The sequence below is a fragment of the Microcaecilia unicolor genome, chromosome 4 (assembly GCF_901765095.1).
Source record: "Microcaecilia unicolor chromosome 4, aMicUni1.1, whole genome shotgun sequence".
NCBI classification, from domain to species: domain Eukaryota; kingdom Metazoa; phylum Chordata; class Amphibia; order Gymnophiona; family Siphonopidae; genus Microcaecilia; species Microcaecilia unicolor.
Genome location: NC_044034.1, coordinates 295,470,486 through 295,485,280, shown reverse-complemented (window position 1 = coordinate 295,485,280; position 14,795 = coordinate 295,470,486). Strand labels below are relative to the sequence as shown.

Here is a 14,795-nt window from a genome sequence, read left to right as displayed (position 1 = left end):
TTGTCCGGGAGATGTCTACGGCCATCCCTTCCCGGTGGTTGTGGAGGACGAGCCCAGGGCTGAAATGTTTGAGCTCCTGGACTATCCTTCTCCACCTAAGGAAGCGTCCACTGTTCCCTTGCACCATGTCCTGAAAAAGACATTGCTTGCGAACTGGACCAAGCCATTAACTAATCCCCACATTCCCAAGAAGATCGAGTCCCAGTACCGGATCCATGGGGACCCAGAGCTGATGCGCACTCAGTTGCCTCATGACTCTGGAGTTGTGGATTTGGCCCTAAAGAAGGCTAAGAGTTCTAGGGAACATGCTTCGGCGCCCCCGGGCAAGGACGCTAGAACCTTAGACTCCTTTGGGAGGAAGGCCTACCATTCCTCTATGCTCGTGTCCAAGATCCAGTCTTACCAGCTCTACACGAGCATACACATGCGGAACAATGTGCGGCAGTTGGCGGGCTTGGTTGATGCTCTTCCCCCTGAGCAAGCCAAGCCTTTCCAGGAGGTGGTCAGGCAGCTGAAGGCGTGCAGAAAATTCCTGGCCAGAGGAGTTTGACACTTTTGATGTTGCGTCCAGGGCCGCTGCTCAAGGTGTGGTGATGCGCAGGCTCTCATGGCTGCGTGCCGCCGACCTGGAGAATAGAATCCAGCAGCGGATTGCGGACTCGCCTTGCCGTGCGGACAATATTTTTGGTGAAAAAGTCGAACAGGTGGTAGAGTCTCTCCACCAGCGGGACACCGCTTTCGACAAATTCGCCCGCCGGCAGCCTTCAGCTTCTACCTCTACAGGTAGACGATTTTTCGGGGGAAGGAAGACTGTTCCCTACTCTTCTGGCAAGCGTAGGTACAATCCTCCTTCCCGACAGCCTGCGGCCCAGGCTAAGCCCCAGCGCGCTCGCTCTCGTCAGCAGCGTGCGCCTCAGCAAGGCCCCGCGGCTCCCCAGCAAAAGCAAGGGGCGAGCTTTTGACTGGCTCCAGCAGAGCATAGCCGACATCCAAGTGTCCGTGCCGGGCGACCTGCCAGTCGGAGGGAGGTTGAAAGTTTTTCACCAAAGGTGGCCTCTCATAACCTCCGATCAGTGGGTTCTGCAAATAGTCCGGCAGGGGTACACCCTCAATTTGACCTCAAAACCTCCAAATTGTCCACCGGGAGCTCAGTCCTACAGCTTCCAGCACAAGAAGGTACTGGCAGAGGAACTCTCCGCCCTTCTCAGCGCCAATGCGGTCGAGCCCGTGCCATCCGGGCAAGAAGGGCTGGGATTCTATTCCAGGTACTTCCTTGTGGAAAAGAAAACAGGGGGGATGCGTCCCATCCTAGACCTAAGGGCCCTGAACAAATTTATCGAAAAAGAAAAGTTCAGGATGCTTTCCCTGGGCACCCTTCTCCCCATGATTCAGCAAAACGATTGGCTATGCTCTCTGGACTTGAAGGATGCCTACACACACATCCCGATACTGCCAGCTCACAGACAGTATCTGCGATTTCAGTTGGGCACACGCCACTTCCATTACTGTGTGCTACCCTTTGGGCTCGCCTCTGCGCCCAGGGTGTTCACCAAGTGCCTGGCTGTGGTAGCAGCGGCGCTTCGCAGGCTGGGGGTGCATGTGTTCCCATATCTCGACGATTGGCTGGTGAAGAACACATCCGAGGCAGGAGCCCTGCAGTCCATGCAGATGACTATTCGCCTACTGGAGCTACTGGGGTTTGTGATAAATTATCCAAAGTCCCACCTTCTCCCAGTGCAGAGACTCGAATTCATAGGAGCTCTGCTGGATTCTCGGACGGCTCGCGCCTATCTCCCAGAGACGAGAGCCAACAACTTGTTGTCCCTCGTCTCGCGGGTGCGAGCGTCCCAGCAGATCACAGCTCGGCAGATGTTGAGATTGCTGGGCCACATGGCCTCCACAGTACATGTGACTCCCATGGCCCGCCTTCACATGAGATCTGCTCAATGGACCCTAGCCTCCCAGTGGTATCAGGCCACCGGGGGTCTAGAGGACGTGATCCACCTGTCCACGAGTTTTCTCAAATCCCTACATTGGTGGACGATTTGCTCCAATTTGACTCTGGGACGTCCCTTCCAAATTCCTCAGCCACAAAAGGTGCTGACCACGGATGCGTCCCTCCTGGGATGGGGAGCTCATGTCGATGGGCTTCACACCCAAGGAAGCTGGTCCCTCCAGGAACGCGATCTACAGATCAATCTTCTGGAGTTGCGAGCGATCTGGAACGCTCTGAAGGCTTTCAGAGATCGGCTGTCCCACCAAATTATCCAAATTCAGACAGACAACCAGGTTGCCATGTACTACGTCAACAAGCAGGGGGGCACCGGATCTCGCCCCCTGTGTCAGGAAGCCGTCAGCATGTGGCTCTGGGCTCGCCGGAACGGCATGGTGCTCCAAGCCACATATCTGGCAGGCGTAAACAACAGTCTGGCCGACAGGTTGAGCAGGATTATGCAACCTCACGAGTGGTCGCTCAATTCCCGAGTGGTGCGTCAGATCTTCCAGGAGTGGGGCACCCCCTTGGTGGATCTCTTTGCATCTCGAGCAAACCACAAAGTCCCTCAGTTCTGTTCCAGGCTTCAGGCCCACGGCAGACTGGCATCGGATGCCTTCCTCCTGGATTGGGGGGAGGGCCTGCTGTATGCTTATCCTCCCATCCCTCTGGTGGGGAAGACTTTGTTGAAACTCAAGCAAGACCGAGGCACCATGATTCTGATTGCTCCTTTTTGGCCGCGTCAGATCTGGTTCCCTCTTCTTCTGGAGTTATCCTCCGCAGAACCGTGGAGATTGGAGTGTTTTCTGACCCTCATCACGCAGGACGAAGGGGCTCTTCTGCATCCCAACCTCCAGTCTCTGGCTCTCACGGCCTGGATGTTGAGGACGTAGACTTTGCCTCTTTGGGTCTGTCAGAGGGTGTCTCCCGCATCTTGCTTGCTTCCAGGAAAGACTCCACTAAGAAAAGTTACTTCTTTCATTGGAGGAGGTTTGCCGTCTGGTGTGACAGCAAGGCCCTAGATCCTCGCTCTTGTCCTACACAGACCCTGCTTGAATACCTTCTGCACTTGTCTGAGTCTGGTCTCAAGACTAACTCTGTAAGGGTTCATCTTAGTGCAATCAGTGCATACCATTACCGTGTGGAAGGTAAGCCGATCTCGGGACAGCCTTTAGTTGTTCGCTTCATGAGAGGTTTGCTTTTGTCAAAGCCCCCTGTCAAGCCTCCTACAGTGTCATGGGATCTCAATGTCGTTCTCACCCAGCTGATGAAACCTCCTTTTGAGCCACTGAATTCCTGCCATCTGAAGTACTTGACCTGGAAGGTCATTTTCTTGGTGGCAGTTACTTCAGCTCGTAGAGTCAGTGAGCTTCAGGCCCTGGTAGCCCAGGCTCCTTATACCAAATTTCATCATAACAGAGTAGTCCTCCGCACTCACCCTAAGTTCCTGCCAAAGGTCGTGTCGGAGTTCCATCTGAACCAGTCAATTGTCTTGCCAACATTCTTTCCCCGTCCTCATTCCTGCCCTGCTGAACGTCAGCTGCACACATTGGACTGCAAGAGAGCATTGGCCTTCTACCTGGAGCGGACACAGCCCCACAGACAGTCCGCCCAATTGTTTGTTTCTTTTGATCCCAATAGGAGGGGAGTGGCTGTAGGAAAACGCACCATATCCAATTGGCTAGCAGATTGCATTTCCTTCACTTACGCCCAGGCGGGGCTGGCTCTTGAGGGTCATGTCACGGCTCATAATGTTAGAGCCATGGCTGCGTCGGTAGCCCACTTGAAGTCAGCCTCCATTGAAGAAATTTGCAAAGCTGCGACGTGGTCATCTGTCCACACATTCACATCTCATTACTGCCTGCAGCAGGATACCCGACGCGACAGTCGGTTCGGGCAGTCAGTTCTTCAGAACCTGTTTGGGCTTTAGGATCCAACTCCACCCCCCGAGGGCCCTGTTTGTTCTGTTCCAGGCTACACTCTCAGTTAGTTGGTAAATTTTTTAGGTCAATCTCTGTTATGTCCTCGCCGTTGCGAGGCCCAATTGACCATGGTTGTTGTTTTGAGTGAGCCTGGGGGCTAGGGATACCCCATCAGTGAGAACAAGCAGCCTGCTTGTCCTCGGAGAAAGCGAATGCTACATACCTGTAGAAGGTATTCTCCGAGGACAGCAGGCTGATTGTTCTCACATACCCGCCCGCCTCCCCTTTGGAGTTGAGTCTTCCCTTGAACTGTATTGTCTTGCTACATACTGGACTGGCCGGCTCGAGCCGGTTTCGGGCGGGAAGACGGCTGCGCATGCGCAGTGCACATGGGCGCGCGAGGACTAGCAAAGGCCTTTGCTAGTAAACTTTCCGATGGAGGGGCTGCCGAGGACGTCAACCCATCAGTGAGAACAATCAGCCTGCTGTCCTCGGAGAATACCTTCTACAGGTATGTAGCATTCGCTTTATACTCAACTTATGATCATCTATGATTTATACTTTATATAAACACCACACTTATCTTTGCAGTGGGTGCTTGTAGCGTGAAAATACTGATATCTTCCCTCTCCACAAGTGCGGGGCCGACGATGGCCAGCGTTTCGCAAGGCTGCTTCAGGGCCTTTAACGCACTATCTACGGAGAGAAATATTAAACACGCCAAAACAAATCTAAAACACAGAGGATCATAGAAAAACCACACACTCACTGGGACGAGAGGACAGCTCAATGCTACGCTTTCCTAGCAGTTTACTTACTAGTCAAAATGGCTGCTTTATAGAAAATTTGACGTCAGACGCTGTTAGATCAAAAGCGCCAATGGGAAAGCTCTAAAAGAAATGACTCCACTCTACCCGATGGTTTAATCCTGACGGGTGCAAAGAACGTAATTTGAATATCCATTTTTGCTCACTTTGCAAAAGGAGTTTGATAATCACCCCCTCTTCTAGACTGATTAATGGATTGAAGTACCACACATTTAAGGTCTTCAAAGGTATGTTGATGGGTCTTGCAGTGCATCGCTAGCGGAAGCCCGATCCGATTAGTGCTGATAGAGCTTTTGTGTTCGCTTAATCTTACTGTTAACATCCTCTTTGTTTGCCCTACATAGATCTTGTTGCAAGGACATCTTAAGCAATAAATCACACCTCTTGATCTACAATTGGTGCATTGTTTTAATGCATATGTCTTATTGTCAATGGGATTAATGAACTCACAAGTTTCTTCCATAATAAAACAGTAATTGCAGTCACCGCATCTCCGGTGACCATTCATCTCATCGGAGGGTATAACGATAGATGGCAAAACTGCTGGACAGAGGTGTTCTTTCAGATTCAAACTTCTACTATAAGCTAACCTCAATTTTGTCTTCTCAAAGCATGGCAATGTGTTGATCAAAGACCAATGCTTCTTCAAAGTCTTTGTTAGTTTCTGAGAGTCCATATTATACTGAGTAACATACGTAATGTAATCATCTGGATCATACTGCCTATCAGCCTTTGGAGTGAGTAACAGTTCTCTGGTGTTCCATCTCGCTCTTTTATAGGCTTTCCGAAGTATGTATTCAGGATAGCCTCTTTTAACTAATTTCTGTGACAGTCTTCTAGATTGCATTTTGAACTCTTTATCTGTGGAGCATATGCGCCGGTGTCTTAAAAATTGGGAAAACGGTAAATTGTCTTTTAAAGATCTAGGATGACAACTATTATAATTTAAAAACGTATTTCTATCAGTAGGTTTATGAAATACGGTAGTATTAATCTCTCCATTGATGTTAGTAATTAATACATCCAAAAATGAGATCTGTGTTGCATTTATCTGTGCTGTAAACTTGATCCGCGGATGGCTTCTGTTCAAAGCTGACACAAACTGAACAAGATGTTCTTCATCGCTGATCCATAATAAGAAGATATCATCAGTAAATCTAACCCAAAGGGCTACATATTGATAAAGCTCAGTTGTGTAGATAAACTTCCGTTTGGGTTAGATTTATCGATGATATCTTCTTATTATGGACCAGCGATGAAGAACATCTTGTTCAGTTTGTGTCAGCTTTGAACAGAAGCCATCCGCGGATCAAGTTTACAGCACAGATAAATGCAACACAGATCTCATTTTTGGATGTATTAATTACTAACATCAATGGAGAGATTAATACTACCGTATTTCATAAACCTACTGATAGAAATACGTTTTTAAATTATAATAGTTGTCATCCTAGATCTTTAAAAGACAATTTACCGTTTTCCCAATTTTTAAGACACCGGCGCATATGCTCCACAGATAAAGAGTTCAAAATGCAATCTAGAAGACTGTCACAGAAATTAGTTAAAAGAGGCTATCCTGAATACATACTTCGGAAAGCCTATAAAAGAGCGAGATGGAACACCAGAGAACTGTTACTCACTCCAAAGGCTGATAGGCAGTATGATCCAGATGATTACATTACGTATGTTACTCAGTATAATATGGACTCTCAGAAACTAACAAAGACTTTGAAGAAGCATTGGTCTTTGATCAACACATTGCCATGCTTTGAGAAGACCAAATTGAGGTTAGCTTATAATAGAAGTTTGAATTTGAAAGAACACCTCTGTCCAGCAGTTTTGCCATCTATCGTTATACCCTCCGATGAGATGAATGGTCACCGGAGATGCGGTGACTGCAATTACTGTTTTATTATGGAAGAAACTTGTGAGTTCATTAATCCCATTGACAATAAGACATGCATTAAAACAATGCACCAATTGTAGATCAAGAGGTGTGATTTATTGCTTAAGATGTCCTTGCAACAAGATCTATGTAGGGCAAACAAAGAGGATGTTAACAGTAAGATTAAGCGAACACAAAAGCTCTATCAGCACTAATCGGATCGGGCTTCCGCTAGCGATGCACTGCAAGACCCATCAACATACCTTTGAAGACCTTAAATGTGTGGTACTTCAATCCATTAATCAGTCTAGAAGAGGGGGTGATTATCAGAAACTCCTTTTGCAAAGTGAGCAAAAATGGATATTCAAATTACGTTCTTTGCACCCGTCAGGATTAAACCATCGGGTAGAGTGGAGTCATTTCTTTTAGAGCTTTCCCATTGGCGCTTTTGATCTAACAGCGTCTGACGTCAAATTTTCTATAAAGCAGCCATTTTGACTAGTAAGTAAACTGCTAGGAAAGCGTAGCATTGAGCTGTCCTCTCGTCCCAGTGAGTGTGTGGTTTTTCTATGATCCTCTGTGTTTTAGATTTGTTTTGGCGTGTTTAATATTTCTCTCCGTAGATAGTGCGTTAAAGGCCCTGAAGCAGCCTTGCGAAACGCTGGCCATCGTCGGCCCCGCACTTGTGGAGTGGGAAGATATCAGTATTTTCATGCTACAAGCACCCACTGCAAAGATAAGTGTGGTGTTTATATAAAGTATAAATCATAGATGATCATAAGTTGAGTATAAGTAAAATTACAGTAGCGGTTTTTTATGCCTGTGATGAAAGTGAGGTCCTTTGACCCGTTACAGCTTCTTTAAGTCAATTCAAGACCCAGAAGCTTTTTGAGGCTTTTTCCGCCATTGCATTGCATTATTTGGCTATTAGTCATTTTTTTGACAGCAGGTCTTATTGCTTAGATTTGTAGATAACTTTCTTACAACAAGGATAGTGAAGAGATAAGTCTCAAAGTGGTTGCAGTTCAATGAGGTGTTGCATGTATGAAGGAGACAAACCATGCAAGATCTGGTATGCAGATACCCATAGTTTAAAGGTAATTCTGGCCTTTAATGGAAGCCATTGTAATGTATGGGGGAGTCTCTCTTTCAGCCCCCTTCTTCTAGCAGTTTTGTTAACTAACTTCCTCCCTAGATGGCAGCATACCTGGGCAACTCTGGATGTTCTCAGTGGCACAAGGAATTGAAGAGTCTGCTTCTACGCAGACCGGCAGAGGCCTGCGTGGGCGCAGAGATCCCTTCCTGTGCCCATGAGTACCACCTCCACAGCACACCCATGCATGACCAAACTTTATTTATTTATTAATACATTTATATCCCCACATTTTCCCGCTGACTGCAGGCTCAATGTGGCTTACACAATCTTCATGAAATACAATTATACAGTTATGAAAATGCATTCTCTGTATCACAGCTTGATTGGGGGTGGGGGATCAGTCTGGACCACAAAGTTTAGAAAGGAACTTTGCTGCTCTTTTAACTAGTGGCATTCTTGTGTGTTGACTTTGGTTTTGGGTTTTGTGGCAGGAACACATTTCTTACGTATAATCCCAGACAACGGTCCTGCCTGTGAGAATCCTACAAATGTAAAGAGGCTGATCTTCTGTACTGGCAAGGTGTATTATGATCTTACCAGAGAGCGCAAAGCTCGTGAAATGGAAAGTGATGTGGCCATTGTCCGTGTGGAGCAGGTGAGATTTTTCACTTTGTTTGGGGAAATCCGGACATGCTTTTGCTGATTGTACACATTGAACCACTGGGCTTACACAGTTTAGCATAAAGATACAACATGGCACTTCCTGTGTGGATTAATAGGCAAGTGAGAAAACTTAGTTATCTATTTGAGTAATTATGCAGGTTCCCAAAGATATTAGTACTTATTCTATCATTCCCTTTCCCTTTCCCTCCTCTCACAGGGGGGCAGGCAGCGCAAACTTGGGTAATGCTGCTGTTATCACCTCTTATTCTATGTGAAGTTTCAAGCTTTTCCATAGACGAGGACAGTTTTTCCAGAGATTTTACTTAGATAAACTTTTATCTATTTTCAATATTCACCTCCTGCCTGGTATGTGGCACTTGGCACGCGTGACTGTATTCTGCATGCGTTTCTATTATTGGATGTAATCCAGTCACACAGTGCAAAGTGGCATTGTTTTTGCTGATGCCATACAGTTGTATAAATATGAAATGAGGTCAATCTGGTAGCATGAATTGATTGAACATCTGCCAGAAAGATGTGACCCTATGGCTAAGTTAAAACTAATTCAGGCAAAGAGCAGTTTAATATGGCTGAGTCAGAAGAGCTAACCTGTTCTGCACTTTCCACATAAAACCTAAATCTGTGCTTTGTGTAGTTAGAATCCCAGTTAAGAATGTTTGTTCCATGATTAATGCCACAATTGTTTGTATTAGATGACACAGCTGAGACCATGAGTCATTTGTCATGAACCAGATTATTGTAATTTATTGTATCAAGGCCTTCCAAAGGGCCTGTTGAAACATTTACTGATTTTGCACCATACAGCAGCAAGAATCCTTGTCAAAGTGATAAAATATGCAGGGCTGCCGAGATTGGGGAATAAGGGGGCAGATTCCCCAGGCCCAGCGCCAGCGATCAAAATAGACTGCTCAGCCGGCCACAGGTCCTTCTTCCTGCCACATCCTGCCTATGTGGAAACAGGAAGCTACTTCACAGGAGGCAGGATGCAGCAAAAGGACCTGTAGCTGGCAGAGCACTGGTGTCTCTTGTTTGCTGTTGCTGGGTGGGGGGAGAGCAGGCAGCGAGAGGGGAGCAGTGGGGGGGGGGGGGGAACAGTGACATTGGTGGGGGGAGCCCTGAAGATTGTTTGTCCCGGACCCAGCTTTGTCTCTGGGTGGCCCTGAAAATATGATCATGTGATAGCAATTTTTCAGGACCTCCAACTGATTGAGTGGAGAATTACATTTAATAGTTCTAATAGTTGCATTTTGATATTGACAACATGTTAAAGTTGGTGTAAGCTGATGACATCTCGTACACCTTCCCAGTTTTTGTTCACCTAAACGAGACTTGTTTGAGGTTCCTTCTTTGTTTGTAACTAAGCTGGCTGCTGCAGTGAACACTGGGCTTAGTTCTTCTAGTCTTCCATTGTGTGACACATTGCCTTCCTTAATTTGAAAGGAGATTGTCTTCATGTTTTCTAAAAAAAAAATTTAAAACATGGTCTGTGCAAGCTTTTCTGGATTAATTTATGGCAGAACATTCATTGACCATATTTGATTTTATTTGCAATATAGGGAACTTAATTTATTAGATCTTTCTTGTATTGTGTTTGATTGTTAGATATTTCCTTGTGGTAATTTATAAAGCAGAATATCAGTTTAAAGGTATAAATAAATAGTCTGTCTGGCTTAAAATCCTAAGTAGCAAGCAGACGAGGAGGGAGTGTTTCCTACATCCCCTACAGAGGAGTGCGAAGGATTTGGAATTGGACAGTCTCCGAACGGATATTTCTGTCAGCAACATATCTCCCAGGAGTGCACAATGTGATTGTCAGCCTGACTCTCTAGAACTGCACAAGCAGATCCAGAGTGTGCAAATGGTCAGTGGTGGTTTTCAGCAACAGGAAGCTCCAAGAATAGATCTTTTTGTGTCAGAACAGGAAACATCTGTTTTTTTCTGCTCCAGAAGACCTAGCCAAGTGCACTTTGGATGCCTTCAGTTCAAATTGGGGCACTAAACTTCTTTATGCCTATCCCCCAATTTCTCTGTTACCAGAAACTGCAAAAGCTAAAATGATACAAGGCTATCATAATCCACAGCTTTATCCTAGCTGATTTAATATCCACATTGGTGTTTTAGTCCCAATGCGGATTCATCTATCAGAGCCTCCAGTGCTGATAACTCAGGATCAGGGAAAGATATCCTTCTTCCCAGAATTCATTCACTAGCACTCTTGGCATATCTATTGTTAGCAGCTAGAAAGCGATCCACTAGAAAATCAAATAACTTCAGACAGAAGAATCTCCTCTCGGTAAAAGTCTGGACCCTTTTACCTGCTCTCCCAGTAGACTGCTTTCATGTTCTGTCTTTTGTTTGGTCTAAGAATTTTCTCAATCAGACTACATCTAAGTGTAATAGCAGCATACCATTTTCACCTAAATGAAAAACCTGTATCATTGCATCCATCCAAGTCCAAACTCATGAAGTGGTTATGGCACATAGCCCTCAATCAGGAAACCACCAAGTTCATGGGATCTTAACATGATTCTAGCTGAGCTTATGAAATCAGCAACATTGAAGTTCCTGTCAAGAAAAGTTCTCCTTTTGTACCTTCAGCCTGCAGAGTAAGCAAACCCCAAGCACTCATCTTTCTTTCCATCTTGCCTCTACCATCTTGACAAGATGGTAACAGAAAGGTTAGCTACGGCAAATTAAGGACCAGCCCTGATGCAGTAATGCGAAACATGGCCCATGTTGGTTGGGGTCCTTGAAAGTTGTTTAAATTGAAAATTAGTAAAGTTAAAATAAGAGCTAAGTATTAAGTGTGGACCGATGAAGATGAGAGCGAGTCAGAAGGTAGTATACCTTGTGTGAAATGAGTCACTTCTGAGGTCTATATACACAATAAATAGGCTTGAAGAATTGTTGCTCATTAAAATAATTGTAGAGCGCTGGGATGTCAGTTTTGATGTGAGGGATGCTCCTGCTCGAGAATAAATGTAAGTGACCAGGCAATTTAACTGTTTCAATAGAATAGTTGCATTTACGTGCACAACTGCCGCATTTAGGTGCCACATTTTACGCCAGCCATAGACATGGCATAAGTAGTCATGCCTAAATTTTGGCGCGTAACTGCTGACGTACGCTAATATTCTATAACAGATTTGATGCACAACTCTGCTGTGTTAGAATACTAATTTAGTGCCCAGTTTTTTGGCACCTTTTAGCGACCTGTATAGAATTTACCCCATACTGAATGTCATCATTGTAATACACATTGAACAGAGATTGTATCCTTAGAAAGCAAAATATCAATCCAGAATGACGTTAGATTAATTTTGAAAGCTTTTCCACAGAAAAGGGCTTTTATAAAATGGTCCAGCTGCATGTAGAAAGAGTGCACCTATTTTTACATGGCCTGCATGAAAGCATTCTCACAAAATTTGGATGGAACCGAGCTGGAATTTGACGTGTTTTACAAAATATGCAGATACAATGCATCCAGTATCTGCATTCATTTGAACTTTGGAACAGGTGTAAATTTGTGCATTGAGAGACCGTCTTCTAGATGTCTTTTTAGATGGCTCATAAGTGCCCTGTTATCGTCATTGAGAGTAGGTATTCACAGGAGTGTTTGGATCTGGGAGGAAAAGAATGCTTGTAGATGGCAATTACAGTTCTCTGTGTGTACTTTTCTAGCAGAATTCCACCTCCAAAAAAGCAGGTGTCTGAATTTCCAAACAAGTCTGTACTTTTTCCTTCTAAATAATTAGGTTACAAGATGCTGACTTTCCTTTTGGTGAACTACCACCTCCTTACCCTTTTAGCACTAATTCTTTTTTCTCATTTTGATGTACTTACATTAGAGTGCCTCTTACTGTATGTGTAAATTGACTGTATATGAGATCTGAGCTTGAGTTTCATTGTTAACATCTTGAATTTTCTTTTCTAGCTGTCTCCGTTCCCTTTTGATCTATTCGCACAAGAAGTGGAAAAATACCCAAATGCTGATCTTGTCTGGTGTCAGGAAGAGCACAAGAACCAAGGATACTATGACTATGTGAAACCACGGCTTCGTACCACCATCAACCGTGCAAAGCCCGTCTGGTAAGCCTGGCACTTTGCTACCGGAGATGGGATTTTTCCAGTCATGGTAGAGGTTTCGCAGAGTGAGAACTTCAAGCAGCAACACTTTTTCCACAGGGATCAATGTACCCCTGGGTAACATTTTCCAAGGACACACTGAATGTCTTAATGTTTGAAAGGCTTGTGCCATGGAGCCAATGGCTTATTCCAGTGGTCTTCACAAATTTTTAAGTGGGGGCCACTTCGGACCCAAACAGGTTGGAGAAGAGCCAACAGAAATCTTCCTACTCAGGTCTGTGACCCCACCACATTGCTGCCCAGCGTATGCCAAGCACCCCAGCAGTCTGTCCGTCCCCTCTGCCTTTCTCAACTTCACCCTATTTCCCTCAAACCTCCAGATGTTAGTGAGCTCCTCTAGTCTGAGCTCCTTTTTTCAGTGCTAGCCAGGGGCTCAGCCCTTGCAGAGAGCAGTGTACTTATGATTCTCCTGTGGACATAAGGGGAAGCAGGTCCTGGGCTCATCCTGGCAGTTAGTGTTGTCAGCTTCTGTGGCTGATTTGCATGCACATCTAGTTGTCTCAGTCACCTAGAGTATGTGCCACCTTCCTGCTTCAGTCCATCACTGGCTCACACAGAAGCCACCTTTTTCAGTCATGCAGGTCAGTGTGGATTCCATCAGGTATTTGAAAAAAAGAAGTGTCTGAAAAGGCAATAGGGGCTGCCATGGTTTAGAGGCCATTGCAGTAAAGAACACTGGCTTATTCACATGTGGAGTATATCCATTCAAAGAGCAGCTGTGTATATAAAATAATTCAGCATTGTAGAGCAGAACTTTGGGAAATCTTTAATAACATGAAAAGGGTGCCTTGTTCTAACGTGGTTTCTGATTCCCCTGTGTGCTACAGTCACTTTATCTGCCCAGTTGAGCTTGTGATGTTCTCAGCTTTTAATGCAATGTGGTATTTTTTTGCCAGTTCAAAGGCACAATGCCACTGAGCTTAAAGTTTTGATGATTTCTCTTCCAGGTACGCAGGTCGTGATCCAGCAGCTGCACCAGCCACTGGGAATAAGAACACTCACCTGACTGAGCTGAAGCGACTCCTGGATACTGCCTTTAACCTAGACGCCTACGAGGGCTTATCTTAAGACGACAAACCGAGCATCCTCGGGGAAATGCATTCTCGCTCTCTTGCCTCAGTTCTCCATCTTTTGCCCTAGACTATGGGAGCTAAACCTTAGGGTGATCATGAGACCCATAACTTGCTGCTTGCAGTACCAAAATATCTACTAGGAAAGAGATGCCTTTGGGACAAATTTTTATTTTCAAACACGTTCTTAAAGCGTATCAATCCTTGTCATCCTGCAGTCTATAGAGGACACCTATATATCAATTCAAGAACTCCCAAATCAAGGAACAGCCTTCTTTTATCCTATGGGTTGTAGAAGGCAGAAGCAGCTGCATTCTACAATCACACTAAAATGATTTTCAAGGTTTTACGTAATACTTTTAACATATAACCCAATAAAAATAATCCAATAAAAATGAGGCATCCTTGTGCGAAATTCTGCCTCACTTTGGGATCACTTAATTTAATTACCAGTACTGATTTATGCAAACAGGCTCCAATTTATTTTGTTATGGTCAGTCACCTACACTGGGCAGAAACAGAATCGATGACATCACTAGGCAGAGGGGGTCCCCATGTTAACCTGGATTGTACATTAAAGTATGATCTAAAATCCTTAAAACTGGATTCTAATTAGACTTTGATCTCCTGGGTACATTGCCATTGTTTTGCAGTAACTTTATGCTTCAATTCCCAGCAGTCCTCTTGTGCTGTTTTTTTGTAATTGCTTCTAGCCTAATTCTTGGTTTGAGTGCTGGTCTTCAGCCAAAATTCACCTGAATAATTGAATAATGTGTCCTTAGTGCTTCCTGCCTTAGGATAAGAACCAGAATAGAACCCAGCTTCTGTGAACAGAGTTAGGTTAGTAGCATTACGTCAGTGTGTGCAGTGTACAGTTAGGTCTCTATCACTGCTTATATTAATAAGTTAAAACCAACTTTAAGAATCACTGATTTTCATGGATTTACACATTAAAAAAACCCCAACAAATAGGGTGGTCAGCAATGAGCAGGATAATTCATCTCATCTGTTTCTGATCTGGGAAACTGTTCCTTAGAAGCCCCCAAAATCATACCTCATCTTAGTGAGGTCTGACTCTAAACTCTCCTTAAATAGGACTTTAAGGGCTCAACATATGTTTTATGTCCCCATCCGTACCAGGAAGACTTGGCCACTAAAAGCCAGAAGGGGAT

At 44.9% G+C, this 14,795-nt stretch overlaps 1 protein-coding gene across 6 annotated transcripts in view; it reads left to right on the top strand.

The window, feature by feature from the left end:
- Positions 1 to 14,575, top strand: part of OGDH (oxoglutarate dehydrogenase) — a 173,745-nt gene extending 159,170 nt beyond the window's left edge. For all 6 annotated transcript variants that reach the window (XM_030201749.1, XM_030201752.1, XM_030201748.1 and 3 more), the window contains 3 exons: positions 8,215 to 8,378; positions 12,342 to 12,496; positions 13,501 to 14,575. In XM_030201749.1, the coding sequence (XP_030057609.1) occupies positions 8,215 to 8,378; positions 12,342 to 12,496; positions 13,501 to 13,621 (440 nt within the window). In that variant the 3' untranslated portion in view covers positions 13,622 to 14,575. The remainder of the gene's footprint in view (positions 1 to 8,214; positions 8,379 to 12,341; positions 12,497 to 13,500) is intronic.
- The last annotated feature ends 220 nt before the right edge of the window (positions 14,576 to 14,795 follow it).